The sequence below is a fragment of the Echinops telfairi genome, unplaced genomic scaffold, assembly GCF_000313985.2.
Source record: "Echinops telfairi isolate 266 unplaced genomic scaffold, ASM31398v2 ScPeMD7_23;HRSCAF=83, whole genome shotgun sequence".
Classification (NCBI taxonomy): Eukaryota; Metazoa; Chordata; class Mammalia; order Afrosoricida; family Tenrecidae; genus Echinops; species Echinops telfairi.
In genome coordinates, this window is record NW_022103920.1 from 60,617,380 (window position 1) to 60,631,345 (window position 13,966).

At 37.7% G+C, this 13,966-nt stretch overlaps 1 protein-coding gene across 3 annotated transcripts in view; it reads left to right on the top strand.

Moving 5' to 3' along the window:
• The first annotated feature begins 701 nt into the window (after window positions 1–701).
• CASD1 (CAS1 domain containing 1) overlaps window positions 702–13,966 on the top strand; it is a 34,701-nt gene continuing 21,436 nt past the window's right edge. The window contains exons 1-7 of one of the 3 annotated variants that reach the window (XM_045288704.1): window positions 702–867; window positions 1,706–1,826; window positions 4,078–4,122; window positions 5,914–5,976; window positions 9,186–9,230; window positions 10,372–10,495; window positions 12,097–12,311. In XM_045288704.1, the coding sequence (XP_045144639.1) occupies window positions 845–867; window positions 1,706–1,826; window positions 4,078–4,122; window positions 5,914–5,976; window positions 9,186–9,230; window positions 10,372–10,495; window positions 12,097–12,311 (636 nt within the window). In that variant the 5' untranslated portion in view covers window positions 702–844. The remainder of the gene's footprint in view (window positions 868–1,705; window positions 1,827–4,077; window positions 4,123–5,913; window positions 5,977–9,185; window positions 9,231–10,371; window positions 10,496–12,096; window positions 12,312–13,966) is intronic. The other 2 variants (XM_045288705.1, XM_030885171.2) reach the window with 2 other exon arrangements.

The following is a 13,966-nucleotide window of genomic DNA, read 5'->3' on the forward strand; positions in this document are numbered from 1 at the left end:
AGAAACATGAGGCTTTCTACTCCCCTAAAAGGTTAGTCTTGGAAACCTGCAGGAGCAGTTCTGCCTTGTCCTGTAGGATTGCTGTGAGTCAGAATTGAATTGATGGCAGTGAGTTTGGTGAGCTTGATTCATTCCATGAATGCCCTCTCCTCCACCACAAAAAGGAGTGGAAAAAGAAGAGGACACCCTGTAGTATTCATGCCTAGTTACTTAACAGTCTCATAACTTTTTAAAAAAAGAGATGTTACTAGCTTTTCCCATGGTTTAATAGATGTGTTTAAGGAGGTAGAAATGCTGTAAATATAGAAATTTCATCTTAATTTTAAACAGTTAACTATATTTTTAATAGGTGTATACTAAATGACCATTATAAAGAATGCAGGAGGTATGCTGCTTACAGGAAAATAATTTCATGTGCTCCCATGGTCTTTTTTCTTATTTGGTTATTTATGTAGCTTAATATTTTTTTTAGAACTAGAATTAGTTTTTAATATTTGGAAGGTATTAGGAACTAATTGTTTTTAATTTATTTAGAAATATGTTATTAAAATTATTTGAAATAAAAAATTACATATTTTATCCAAATAGGTAATAATTCATACTTTGTTTTCTACCAACAAGGTAATTCAGCATTTTCACTTTCATGTTGTATTTAGCGTAACTGTACTTTCAGTATTTATGCACCGAGACATCAGAGTTCCCTGGGTCAAGAAAGCCAACATAATAAAATACTGTTATAATATTGTGTACCACACTTTTGTTTATTACAGGCAATGATTCCTGCGAATACCTCCTTTCCAGTGGCAGGTTTCTTGGAGAGAGAGTTTGGCAACCTCACAGTTGTATGATGCATAGATACAAAATCAAGTAAGGTTTCTGTGGTTGGTTTTTGCTTGCTTTTCTCTCTTCTAGGTTGAGTCTTAATACCTAGTAGGCGACTCAGATAGTAAAGTACTTGACTAATAATTGAAAGGTTGTTGGTTCGAATCTACCTCATGGGCACCTTGAAAGACAGGCCTGGCCATCTGCTTTTTAATGGTCACATTTCTGAAAGACCTGCAAGAGCAGCCTCACCCTGCACTCAGGGTTGCCGTGCGTCACCATATGCTCCGGGGAGCGAATAATCACAATTAGCAGGCCAGTGGAGAAAATCCTCTATGTGGGATTATAAAGGTGCTGAGATTAGGATTGAGGTTGGATCTAGATGAAGACTGCTACCTAAAAAAACGTACGGACAGAATTTCTACCCACCCGCCGCCATCTAGTCCACTCATCAGCCTCGGGCTACTCTGGTGAGAGGCAACCCCACCCCACACAATAGCCTAACCGTGAAATGGTGTGCTGGGACTTGGAGACCTGGCTCATAAAGTTATTCTGGGGATTGCTTAAAATAATGGGTTGAGTACAGTTAGAGGGCACCGTAAAAACAAATTAACTGGGGGTGTTATTGAGAGCTAGTTAACGCCCTCATTTCTAGATTAAGTACATTTGGTCACATTTCTAAAGCATGTGGTTCTAACTGGGTTCTCCTTAACTGGGTTCTCATCTGCTTTTGTGAGTTAAACTGTGCCCGCCCCCCAGGACAATAATCTAAGATAAGAATTCAAGTTAACCATCCTGTTCAGTTTTCTTCACAAACTGTTTTTTGAAATGCCAATATAATGATTTTATTTATTTTAATGTCGGTTTCTTTTTTTTGTTTCAGTGAAGCAAAGAGCTGCCTCCTAGATAAATATATTGCATTCATTGGAGACTCTAGAATTCGTCAATTATTCTATTCTTTTGTAAAAATAATTAATCCTCAATTCAAAGAAGAAGGAAATAAGGTAAATGGGCCCATTCCCTTTTTAGGGTGCTTTTTCTAGAAGCTAACCAACTGATCTGCCACCAGTCATGAATTTGTGACAGTTTCCTTAGTTCCATGTCTTATTGAACTAGTGTCCTGACCCTAATCCTTGGATGCCCTTCTGACCTTGTGCTAATGTCCCTATCGGGACGATGTGTTTGTGTCTCGGGGTCATCTCTCTTTTAGGACTTAATGTTTTCATTAAGTTACATTTGAGATATGGATACCTTCATCGAGGACACCCAGACAAACCCCTAAGAGAGGGGCGTGGCTGGAGAGGGGTTGGGGATCTTTTCTAGGCATTCTGCCTGGGAGCAAGGTTATCTACATCCTTGGTTTGTGATCAGAAAAAATCCTGTGGAGGCTTAATCTCTTTGGAGACTGCAAATGGAATTTGGATTATCACTGCAATCCATAGCCCATTGCAGACTGGGGTACTCAAAATTTAAGCTGGAATACATTACAAATTTGTCAAACGTAGGCACACTGCTGGTTTAATGTTCCGCATGCATAAAGAACTCACATGGTGTTTGAATTTATGTCAAGATTCCAAATTGAGTTAGTGTACACTCTGTAGACTTAAGTTTTCGTCAACCAAGTATTTTAGTAATTAAGCTCTATTGCAGTCTGCCAATGTGTAACCCATTTATATTTATACACATAAAAGTGAACAGAAAAAAAAAAGTGAACAGAAAAGTCAGTTATTTGTATTTATACACATAAAATATACAAAAGAGTATGAATTATCAAAATTTAAAGTAAAATGCTTTAGTAAACTTTAAAAATTTGGCTTTGGCATCAGTTTTATAATTAAGTATTAAAAAAAACCAGAAATCTTTCCAGAATAATATTCCAGATTGAAGTGGAGGTACAAATAATCAGGAAGAAGCCAATTTCCTGTCCAACTTGAATGCTTTAATTAATTTAATGACCTAGTATTAATTTTAAACCTCAACGAAGTAAAATTTCCTTGAATAGTAGGTGAAATTTTCAAATCCTTATTGGTCCTCTTAAAATATAATTTCCATAAATGGTATCTAAACCCACTGCTCTTGAGTTGATTTTAACTCATAGTAATCTGGTAGGTCAAAGCAGGTTTGTTCCACAGGGTGTGCGAGACTGTCAAGGCTTACGTGAGCAAGCAGCTTCACCTTTCTCTCAGAGAGGTTTGAACTGTGGACCTTTTGGTTAGCAGCCAAATGCTTAACCTGTTATGCCACCAAGCCCCCTAAAATGGTATCTATTCACTTCCATCAACTGGACTCCAACTCATAGTGACCCTAGAGAGGATTTGGAGTGTAATAAACGATATGGGGGCCATATCTGACCTCCTCTGGCTTCCCTATTGCTATGAGACACAGGTAAGACATTCTTTCACCTCATCTATCTCTCTCTATCCTGGCACTAACTAGTCCTTCATAGCACTCTTTCTATGCTGGGTTTGAAAATTCATTGCAATGGTCACACAGAACTCTCAGACAATACTCAGAATTGAAGGGGTTGGTTAGAGAAATTAGCAGATTACAAGACAGTAGCAAGAAACAGTAAGGATGTAGTCATTGGTTTACAGCACAGCCAGAAACCAAGTCTCTCCCTGGTCTGCTGTGTCTAAGAAAGATACAGTAATTGGTCCATAGCAATACCTCTCCTCAGGTAACAGACAAGCCTCCCTTGGTCCTCAGCTTCTCAGCTATATGGCCCCTGGCATTCTGCCTCAATGGCTTAGATGCCTAATGAATTCCCATTGAAATTCGCAACATTGCCCATGTTTGGTGGGAGGAATAAACGGAGCACAGTCCTGATGGAGGACTCTGGTAAAGCTCTCCCTGCGCAAAATTCTTGGTGCTGTAATAGGAACTCCTCAAGAGGATGTTTCACTTTCCTCGGCCTCCAATGAGAGCTTGTTCAAACACGTTCTAACAAGCTAAGAGGAGTTGACTTTGATGCAAAATTATTGTTGGAAATCTAGGCCATTTTTTCATAATGTTCTTTTCCCATGAACTGTTAGAAGACTACTTGAATAGACAGATTGACATATCTTCTTGAAAATCATATAGAAACAGCTGATCTGATGTCACTTGTTTGTGGCATTCCATGGCGACCTTTTCCTCTTCATGTTACCTATATATAGTTGATATTTGGGGCATAAAAGTAAATCAAGAAAAGCTGCTAAAATAATTCGTTATCTAAAATTAACCTGTACATCAATGTTTATCTCCTTTTTATGGCAGCATGAAAACATTCATTTTGAAGACAAAATTGCATCAGTTAAAGTGGTAAGTTCATCTAATAGCAAGCTAAATACTCTAACACAGAAATTATATTCATCGGTTAATTTGAACATATAACGTAAACTTACCTCAGTGTATTGAGTGTGCATAAGAATAGTAAGATACTGTAACAACTTTTTTTTAAGTGAGCTGTATTATAATAAAATAGAAAATTCAGTGATTCAGTTTTTTTATCCAGGTAAAGAATAATCTTATATGTTCATTTGAAACTAGTATGAGATCAAGATTACTTGTTGATGTTAGGTGCCATCGAGTTGGTTCTGACCCATAGCGACTATGCAACACAGAACAAAACACTGCCCAGCCCTGCGCCATCCTCACAGTTGTTCTATGCTTGAGCCCATTGTAACAGACACAGTGGCGCTATATCTCAGTAAGGACCTTCCTCTTTTATGCTGCCCTTCCACTTTACCAGGGATTGGTCTCTCCTGATATTATGTCCCAAGTATGTAACACGAAGTCTTACTAGCCTTGCCTCTAAGGAGTGCTCTGGCTGTACTTATTTCAAGACAGATTTGTTTGTCCTTTGAGCAGTCCATGATACTTTCAGTATTCTTACTCAGCACCTCAATACAAATGCATTGGCAATTCTTCTTTGGGTTCCCTTAGTCACATGCATGATGACCAAAAATGTAAATAAATATAATAACTTCACAGCCATCAAGTCAATGCTGACTCATAGTGACCCTCTGTGGGTTTCCGAGACTGTAACTATTTATAGGAGTTGAAAGTCCAGTCTTTCTCCCTCGTGGTTTCAAACTACTGACCATGCAGATTACAGCAAGCAAGTTTGTGCCATCTATGTACATCGCAGGTTAATAAGCCTTCCTCTCATCCTGATGTTATATTTCTTCTTCATGGGCCTTGATACCTCTGTAGTCACAGTCTCTAGAGAAATTCCAGTGACTAAGAATTCAAAAATATTCATAGATATTCTCTTATGGCTGTTAATTCTGCTCAGGATTAATAGGCATAAAAGGATATTCGTAAATATTTTTGATTCCTAATCACTGGAATTATGTTCATGATTAATAGCCATGAAAGAATATCTGTGAATTTGTTGAGTTCCTATCCCTGGAATTTCTTTAGACACTGTGAATACAGAGAGGATCAAGACAGGAATGTCCTTGACGTAATGGAGCTTGCACATAACTATAGTTCTCTGTAAGTGTGATCGGGATGGGAAAAGTAAAATGGGTCTTAGGATCACTTAGAGTGTAATCTTTCCCCTTGAAGAAGCGATATTTTAACTGAGCCTTCAAAGATTCGTAGGGTTCCTAAGACCCAGTGGAAGAATTTAAGACCATTGTAGGCAAAAGGAACAGGAGATAAAAGGCCTAGAGGAAAAGGAGCACATAGAACATTCTAGAAGCAGACTGAAAGTGATGCAGACAGATGGAGAGCGAGGGAGAAAGTTCCAGAGACCACATCCTGCACCTTTTTAGTTAGCAGTTCTCGGGATTTGGGACTTTATTTGAGGACAGTTGAGAGCCCTTGGATATTTAAGCGAAGATGTGGCAAGATCTGATTCAAATTCTGAATGATTATTCCAGTGCAACTTTAGAGATGAGTTAGAATAAGGCAAATATGAATGCAAGAACTCTGGTGAGACTTGCCAAATTGCAAAGGGAGGGAGATGGAGGTATCTTAGACAAGGTAATATTTTATTTTTATGTACTCTTTAAGAGATTTATTTATTATGGGTATTTATTATATATGGTATCAATGCTGGATATGACAGTGCCTTTGACAGTTTTTCTACAATTTCTCTTTTAGGATTTTCTGTGGCACCCAGAAGTTAATGGTTCTATGAAACGGTGTATCAAAGTGTGGACTGAGGTCTGTATTTGAAAATACAGAAAAGCCTGTCAGATTTGGACCAGTGAGCTTATCAGAAACCCTGAGCATCCATTATGTTCTTCCCCTTACTCATCTGTCGTAGTCTTTCATACTGTACTTCAGACCCACCTTCCCTGATAGCAACTATGCTGTGCTAGACGGATTCTGTCACTTGATAGTGAAGAAACCGTTAATCCACCATCTCTTCCGAACTCCTACCATCTACCCCTAAAACATGTTATGCTTGCTCCAGACTTCAAATGTTCTGTCAGTGCTGCAGCTCAGGCAGGCTTTATATAGCATGTGTGCACATTCCATCGAGCAGGTCTTTTCCCTTTGAACGTCCGCACAGATACTTCATAAAATACTTGTCTCTCTCTCCACTACCCCCCTCCCCTTTTTTCAATAGCCTGTTTTCTTCCCTCATCATTATATTTGTGACCCAGATGGTAAGCTTTATGAACTTGTAATGTTTGGAGATAAATTAGAAATAAAGGGCACCCATAGGTTCTCATAAGTTCACTTTAGAATCTCACTAGTAATCTCCATAAGCTCCTTGTTAGTCCTTTAATTAAATCTGCATTTCCTACCAGAGATAGTTACATAAAACAAGGGTCAACTCTGTTGACGTTGCTTAATTCCTTGTGTTGTGGTGTTTTTCTTTGCTGTTTTTTTTAGTACTAAATATACTGCAAATACATTAAATAGGCTTTTGTAAAATTCTCTGGGAACCTAGTCAACTATTTTTTGAGAAAATGTTTGGTTTCAAAAAGCAATCATGCAGAAAACTTATCGAATTGAACTTGGTAAATTAGTCTTCACATACATCCACTCCTCACTTATCGATGTTCAGTTCCCAGGATGAGGTTGCTATGTTAAAACTAGTGATACGTGAAAATGGAGGCTAAGCTATTTACCACATTGCCTCCCTTGCATTGTGAACATCCAGTTAGGCCACTGCTTTGTTCACTTCCTCCACGTCATTCAAGAGAACCTTGTCCCCACCATTGCCCACAAGGGAGGGCCGTTCAATTTTCTAGAGCAAGGGTGCCCTAAACACCACCACTCTGCCCATCCTTGGGCCCCTGCCTTCACTGTATGTTCAGGATAAGTGGCCTGGATCAGGCCCTTAAAAGACCCCACAGCACCATTGGTGGCTTTGTGTTGTGATCAGGGGACTCCCTGTCAGTGGGAAGGAAGACTTGGTGTTGCAGTGGGGTAGAGAGTTGCACACTGCTGAATGGGTCCCCCACCAGTCCGTGACCCAAGGATCCCCCCAGCTCTCCTGAGCCGGCCTGCCCCATCTACACACATGTCCCTGTGGGAATTGACAATCCAGAGCTTTCGCTGAGGCCTTGACAGCCTGGACCCATCCTCTGCTCCTGACCTGCCTTTAAACCAAAGCTGTCATTGTCCACACACCTACTGACCCCACCTTTACCTTGGTATCCTGAAGGAGGTGTTAAGGAAACATAAGGGGCTGGATAGGTCCCAGTCAACCTATATGGGGTCCCATTGGTTCCAGACACCTCTTAAATGCCCTGTCTCAGGCCTCTTACTGATAATAGCTTGTCCTGGCCTTGTCTACATCCTTCTCTACGCTTAGGGCTGGTAGCTGGGCTGCGGTCCGCAAGGTCAGCAGTTCAAAACTACTAGCCCTTCCACAGGAGAAAGGTGAAGCTTTGTAACCCTCTAAAGAGTTACAGTCTCCGAAGCCAACGGGGCTGTTCTACCCTGCCCTATGGGGTCACCATGAGTCAGAATTGACTCAATGGCGATGAGTTTGTTTTTGAGTTTTATATTAGCTTTGCACTGAGTATTAGAAATGTGGGATGAGATTAGTCACCACCTTAACTCTGAAGAATTTGCAACCTAAGTCTAGTAAATAATGACTTATTGATGAAGAATGGTGTGGTGAGCTGAAAGGCAATACAGACGAGCAGAGGGAACTACGAAAGGACCATGTGTCAAAGCCGTTTAATGGTGGTTGGGTGTGGAGAACATAAGGCGACAGTCTAAGTATGCTTTATTAGGGAGAAAGCATTTCCAGGACTGTGGGTAGAAAAGATACTCATTGACTGACTAGAAAAATCTTAAAACACATAAAAGGAAAGTTGAATTTAGGTGACTCTTAATGAGATTGTTAGTCAACCCAACTCTATAAATCATCTGCCTTACTCTACTGGCTAACATGACAGAGCTCCTCCCTTCGAAAAGCATCTAGGTGAGTGACAGAAGTAATTAAGCAAGCTGTGTGACAAGTCCTAAATGCCAAGTAGAGTAAAAGGAGCTGGTCCGCTCAAAGGAAACAGCGTGTGAAGATGCTGGAAGATCTACAGTTGTACCGTGTCTTAGGCTAGACTTCAGTGTTCCTTTGTGTTTGGTTTTGGTAGGTCATGTCTTAGGCTTCACTGGGGGGAAGAGCATAAGTTGGATTTTTCATTTTACCAATTTCTATAAAAACAAATTATTATACATTCTTAGGGGGTTTCACCTAAAAATAACACCATTGGGTAAGACTTACTCTGTGAGTAGTTAAGAACCATTGAAGATTTTAAACAGAAGAAGAGTGAGATAGTTGTGTAGTGGTGGGACACCAGGCTGAATTGTGAAGAAACAGATCATTTATATTTACTCTTAAGGAAGTCATTAAGAAGTCTGAGTTGCTTAGGTGGATTTTAGGAGTCTTGAGTATGGATGGAGGTGCTTCTGAAGTTTGACTAGATGAGGGAATTAGGGATTCAAGAGAAGAGTTCCTGGGGAATGGAATGTTCAAAAAGATTCCTGCAAGGGGCTGGAAAAGCCTAGAAGCTAAGCAGGAGAGGAAGGATTGTAATATCGTATAGAGAGGGTAGACTTTTAAAACGTGAATAGTCTGTAGAATCATTTTAGCCACTACATACAGTAGAATGAAGCTTAGGAATTTGGCCACCCAGAGTCTATTCATTGACCTGAGAGCAGTTTTAATGGAATACCAAGGAGGGATGTACAGCAATAAAATTATCGTCTCTGCAGAGACTTCTCAGGCCATCCTTTATAATCATGGAAGGTTTTAGGTCCTGCATGCCTATCTTGTTATAACAAGGTATAAGAAGAAATACTGGAAAATTAAAACACACTTGAAAGATACATTTTTAAAAAATAAAAAGAAATGATGTTGATTGTATTAACTCCCTTAACTGGATATTACATTATTTTTCCCGCTATAGGATTCTGTTGCAAAGCCTCATGTAATTGTAGCTGGAGCTGCCACAGTAAGTTACTAACTGTAGTCATATAATGATTTTCATTTCATATTAAGGATATGCTAAAAGCATATTTTGATTACATATATTTTCATTCCTATTGTATTTAATTGGACTGATGACTATTTAGAGATATGAATGGCTTTATGAAATATATTATTAAATATTAGTATCTATCTCTAAATTGGGCTTTTCTTAAATGGTCAGCATTTGAAAATATAATTTTGTAACAGCTTTTTCTGCCCTCATATGTAAGTCAAAAAGTATTGCCATAAAAGCCTAAAGCCTTTATTAAACCAAAAAAATGTCAAAATGTGAAGCTATTGCTTTTCACCATACCTCCATCTAGGTCTATATACTTCTGTAGATGGTATTTCCATCTCTCTAACCTTTCCATGAAAACACATTAAAACATTTGTGGAATCCTCAAAGCACTCGAATTGTGTTCCTTTTAAGTATTCATTGAGTTTTGGAAGCAAAAAGAAGCCTGAATTAGGCAAGATCAGAGACTGCAGTGTGGATGGGGTAAGATTTCCCAACAACATTCTCAGGATACCCTATGAGCATGAACAAGTACATTGTTGGGATGGAGAAAAATTCCCTGATAACAACTTTCCTGCCCTTTTCCCTCACTAATGCAGTTTCCTGTTTTCTTAAAACTTCCTCACAAGTCCCTGTGCGCATTTTGTGTCCTTAAAGAAAAGCTTTGTTTCTTGATTACCTTTTAGGACTCCCCCCAATTAGTTGCCATGACCTTCTGAGCAGCTTGGAATTTCACTGGCCCAGCAGAATCCCCTCTGATGCCACTGCTTTGATTGGCCTGGTTGCTTTTTGGAGATACCATACCAAGACTAAAGACAAGTGTCTTACTGAGTGGACTTGTCTGCACCCATCTACTTCCTGGTCACGGAGACACGTTTAAACCTGTTTTTGTCAGACTAAACTGACCAATGCATGCAGGAACCCTCGTAGCAATATTTTTTTACTTACCTGAATTTCTTGAAAATCATTGATCGTCTTTAACCAAATTTTGTTGTACTACTGAATAGAGCGGACAATTAATTATTTTTGTAATTATCTGTTAGAGTATATATTTTTTATTTTTATGTAATAAATACTGAATTCCTTCATAATTTTTACTTATCCTTAGTGGTCCATCAAGATTCACAATGGTAGCAGTGAAGCACTTTCCCAATATAAAATGAACATTACTTCCATAGCACCACTGTTAGAAAAATTGGCCAGGAGTAGTGCTGTTTATTGGGTCTTACAAGGTAAGAAATAAGTAATGAAAAAATGTCATTTCATATATATTTAGAGGCCGGGGTTTTGATTATCTCCTGTTTCAAAGAAGCAAAATAACTCCTTTGTCAGTATACATTTTGAAATAGGATTGCAAAATTAAAATGAACTTTGAGTTATTCACTTTCTTTATTATGAATTTAGGGAACAGATAGACTAATAAGTACAATAAGTTAAAAGTAAACAAATAAAAATTGTACTCTAAGGAGCTTCAGCAGGCAGAATGACTACAGAATATATAATGGAGAGTCCTAAAGGCAAATGAAATGTTTCCATCTGATATTTATTTCTTACAGATTCTACATACTGTGATTCCTAAGGAAATATATAGACACATTATTAATAAGTCTGTTTCATAATATTATAATCACTAGAAATAAATATACTTTGGAATTGACCAAGTATTTATGTTTTCACCATTTAGATATATACTTGGTAACTAAATTCTTTAAGAGGATGTACATATTAGGTCAACTCATTTTAAGAATGTATTGACTGGCCATTATTCCAAACTGGGCTAACTACAAGGTCAGCAGTTCAAAACCAATTGCTCTTTGGGAGAAAGATAAAACTATGTACTCTCCTAAAGATTTATAGTCCTGAAAACCCACAGGGGCAGTTCTACCCTGCCCTAGGGTTGCTATGAGTCAGAATTGACTCAATGGCAGTGAGTTTTTGGGAACAGAATATGAAATTCCTTGCTTTGGAGTTATTTTTTCCATGTTGTTTGTAAGAAACTCTGATGATTATGTCCCATTGAATGTCAAGTTGAGAGCAATACCAGAATGTCCCAAAAGTGTCCCAAAAGTCCTGTTTTATATGCAAACTCATGATTACTCTCTCTGCTAGTAAAAAGAGAACAGTTACATTTAAATAGCTTAGAGCAACTGATATGGGAACAGACAGACCATGCACCTCAATAATATTACCTCATAACACACTGGTTGAGCAGTGGGTTTGGACAGCTAACCAAAAGGTTGGTGGTTTAAACCCATCGACTGCTTCATAGGAGAAACATGAGACTGAAGCAGTCTGCTCTCCTAAAGATGGACTGCCTTGGAAAGTCAATGGGACAGTTCTCTTCTGTCTTAAAGTCACCTTGAGTTGGTATTGACTCAGCAGTGGGGGTGGGGGAGTGGGCGGGGAATTAGGTGACTAAAGTTTACAGGATTAAGCAAGAGAAAAAAAGATTGGTTTCTATTCTTCGACAGTCATCTGCAGTTTTATTTAACGTAGCATAACTGAGAATTCAGAGTTTTAAACTCTGAAGACAGATTATAAAACTGTTTCTCTTAAGTCTTTGTACCCAAGAGAGAGGAGGAATAAAATTTCTTTAAATATTGTTGTTGATTTAATTAAAATTGATTAAAACATAAGCTTAAATTTTAATATAAGATAGGAAATCTATTGCAAATCAAAACCAGCTTAATGTAAAAATGAATCATTAGATGCCTGGAACCATCTGGACTTTAAAGACAAAATATGACTTGGGTTTCGTTGAACTTGCATAGTCAATAGTTGCTACCAATGGGAATTTTTAACATGCGTTGTTAAAAATATGTTTCATGCACAGATCCTGTTTATGAAGAGATATTAAGTGAAAATAGAAAAATGCTCACTAATGAGAAGATAGATGCTTACAATGAAGCTGCAGTCAGTATTTTGAATAGTAGCACCAGAAATTCTAAATCAAATGTTAAAATATTCAGTGTTTCCAAATTAATTGCTCAAGAAACCATCATGGAATCTTTGGATGGATTACATCTTCCTGAATCAAGCAGAGAAACTGTAAGAATTCTTTGATCTCTCAGTAGATGGACAATATGATATCTAAATGGTTATAGCTGTCATCACTATACCAAGGTTGTAAATATTTATTTTATTGATATAATAATTATGTGTAGTTATTCTATGTAAAGATAGATCTAGAAATAATGTTGCTTTTCCTAACTTAGGTGAGAGAAATGAATGAGAGATTTAGTATACTCTGAAGAGAGAAGTTGTGGGAGGGAGGAAATACAGCTTAATTTATTATGAGTCACTGCCTATTTCAAAAATATATATGCAACAAAACATACAACTATTCAATAATTTCCACACGTGCACTTTTCAATGCCATTGGCGACATACATCAATCACATGGTATCTTCACGCTCTACAAATTTCACATGCTCATTATTAACCATACTATTGGACCAACGTTAACATAGACCCTCTGTCCAGTAAGGTCCACATCTGTGACTTAGAGTTGCTATTATCAAATTCATCTAACATAGATAATGCTTTAAGAGAATTCAGTGCTTAAAGCAAATGTTCTCTATTAATTGAGCTAAACTATTGTTTAATTTAGAGATGACTTCCTAGAATAATTTTTGGGTCAGAATTTGGAGATTATTGCTGGGCCACAGATTTGGAGGCTCCCTAAGAGTGAGTGGATCCAGTCTGTTCTATAATTTTCTTCCTTTCATCAGAATCCAAGTGTTGGGTCCTTGATCAAAACAATCAGTAATGGTAGCCAGGTAGCGTTCATTTCTTCTATTGTTAGGGCAAAGAAGGCAGTTAGACCTGCCATCCATTTCCTTCTCTAGGCAAACAGAGACCAAGTGTGTCTTGGGAGACCACTCAAATAAGTCACTCTTAAGATATATATTTTCTTAAATGCATAACTTGTTTGAAATTGTTAGCCAGTGTTTGAAAACTGTTTTATGTTGTACATGAGATGGGACTTAAATGAAGAAAACACATTCTTTAAAATATATAGAATATATTTTATGGTTTTTTTAAATTATATACCTCTTATACTCTAAGCTTTATTCAAGTCACATAGTACATACACAATATATGCAAGTTGGTTGACCGAAAGCTATTTTAGGGTAAGTATGAACGGGAACTGCATAATTAAATGTTTTCATTGATATTTTTTATAAAACAAACTATTTAGAGTTGTTTTGTAAAACAGGATCATATAACCCTAACGAAATATCAGATAAAAAACGAGTTCAGTTCCGTTCTTCCAAATAAAACATACATTGGCCGTACAGTTAGATATGCTGTAAGGGGATTTGTAGATCTAGCTTATAAAGTAGGTTAAAGATTTTGATATGGAGCCTATAGATTAGTATCTGCAAAAATGCCAAGCACAGAAGTTCCTTAGGTCTCAGGGCTAAAAGGGTGAGAATTTCTAAACATATGAGTATTTTGAAAGCCTCAGTTTGCTATCTTTGAGAGTCCCCCAGAAACCTCAACTATAATTTTTTTATAAAACTAGAGTATGAACCTTTTATTAGAATATTGATAGTTTATCTTGAATATTTTAATCTTAAACTATTGAAATGAACACTTGGAATCTTGAAACAGTAGAATTCTAAGTAGTCTATAAGCTGTAAATGCAATGAGAGGTATATTACAAATATTTCTAGCTAGGAATACCCCCGGGCCCCCTC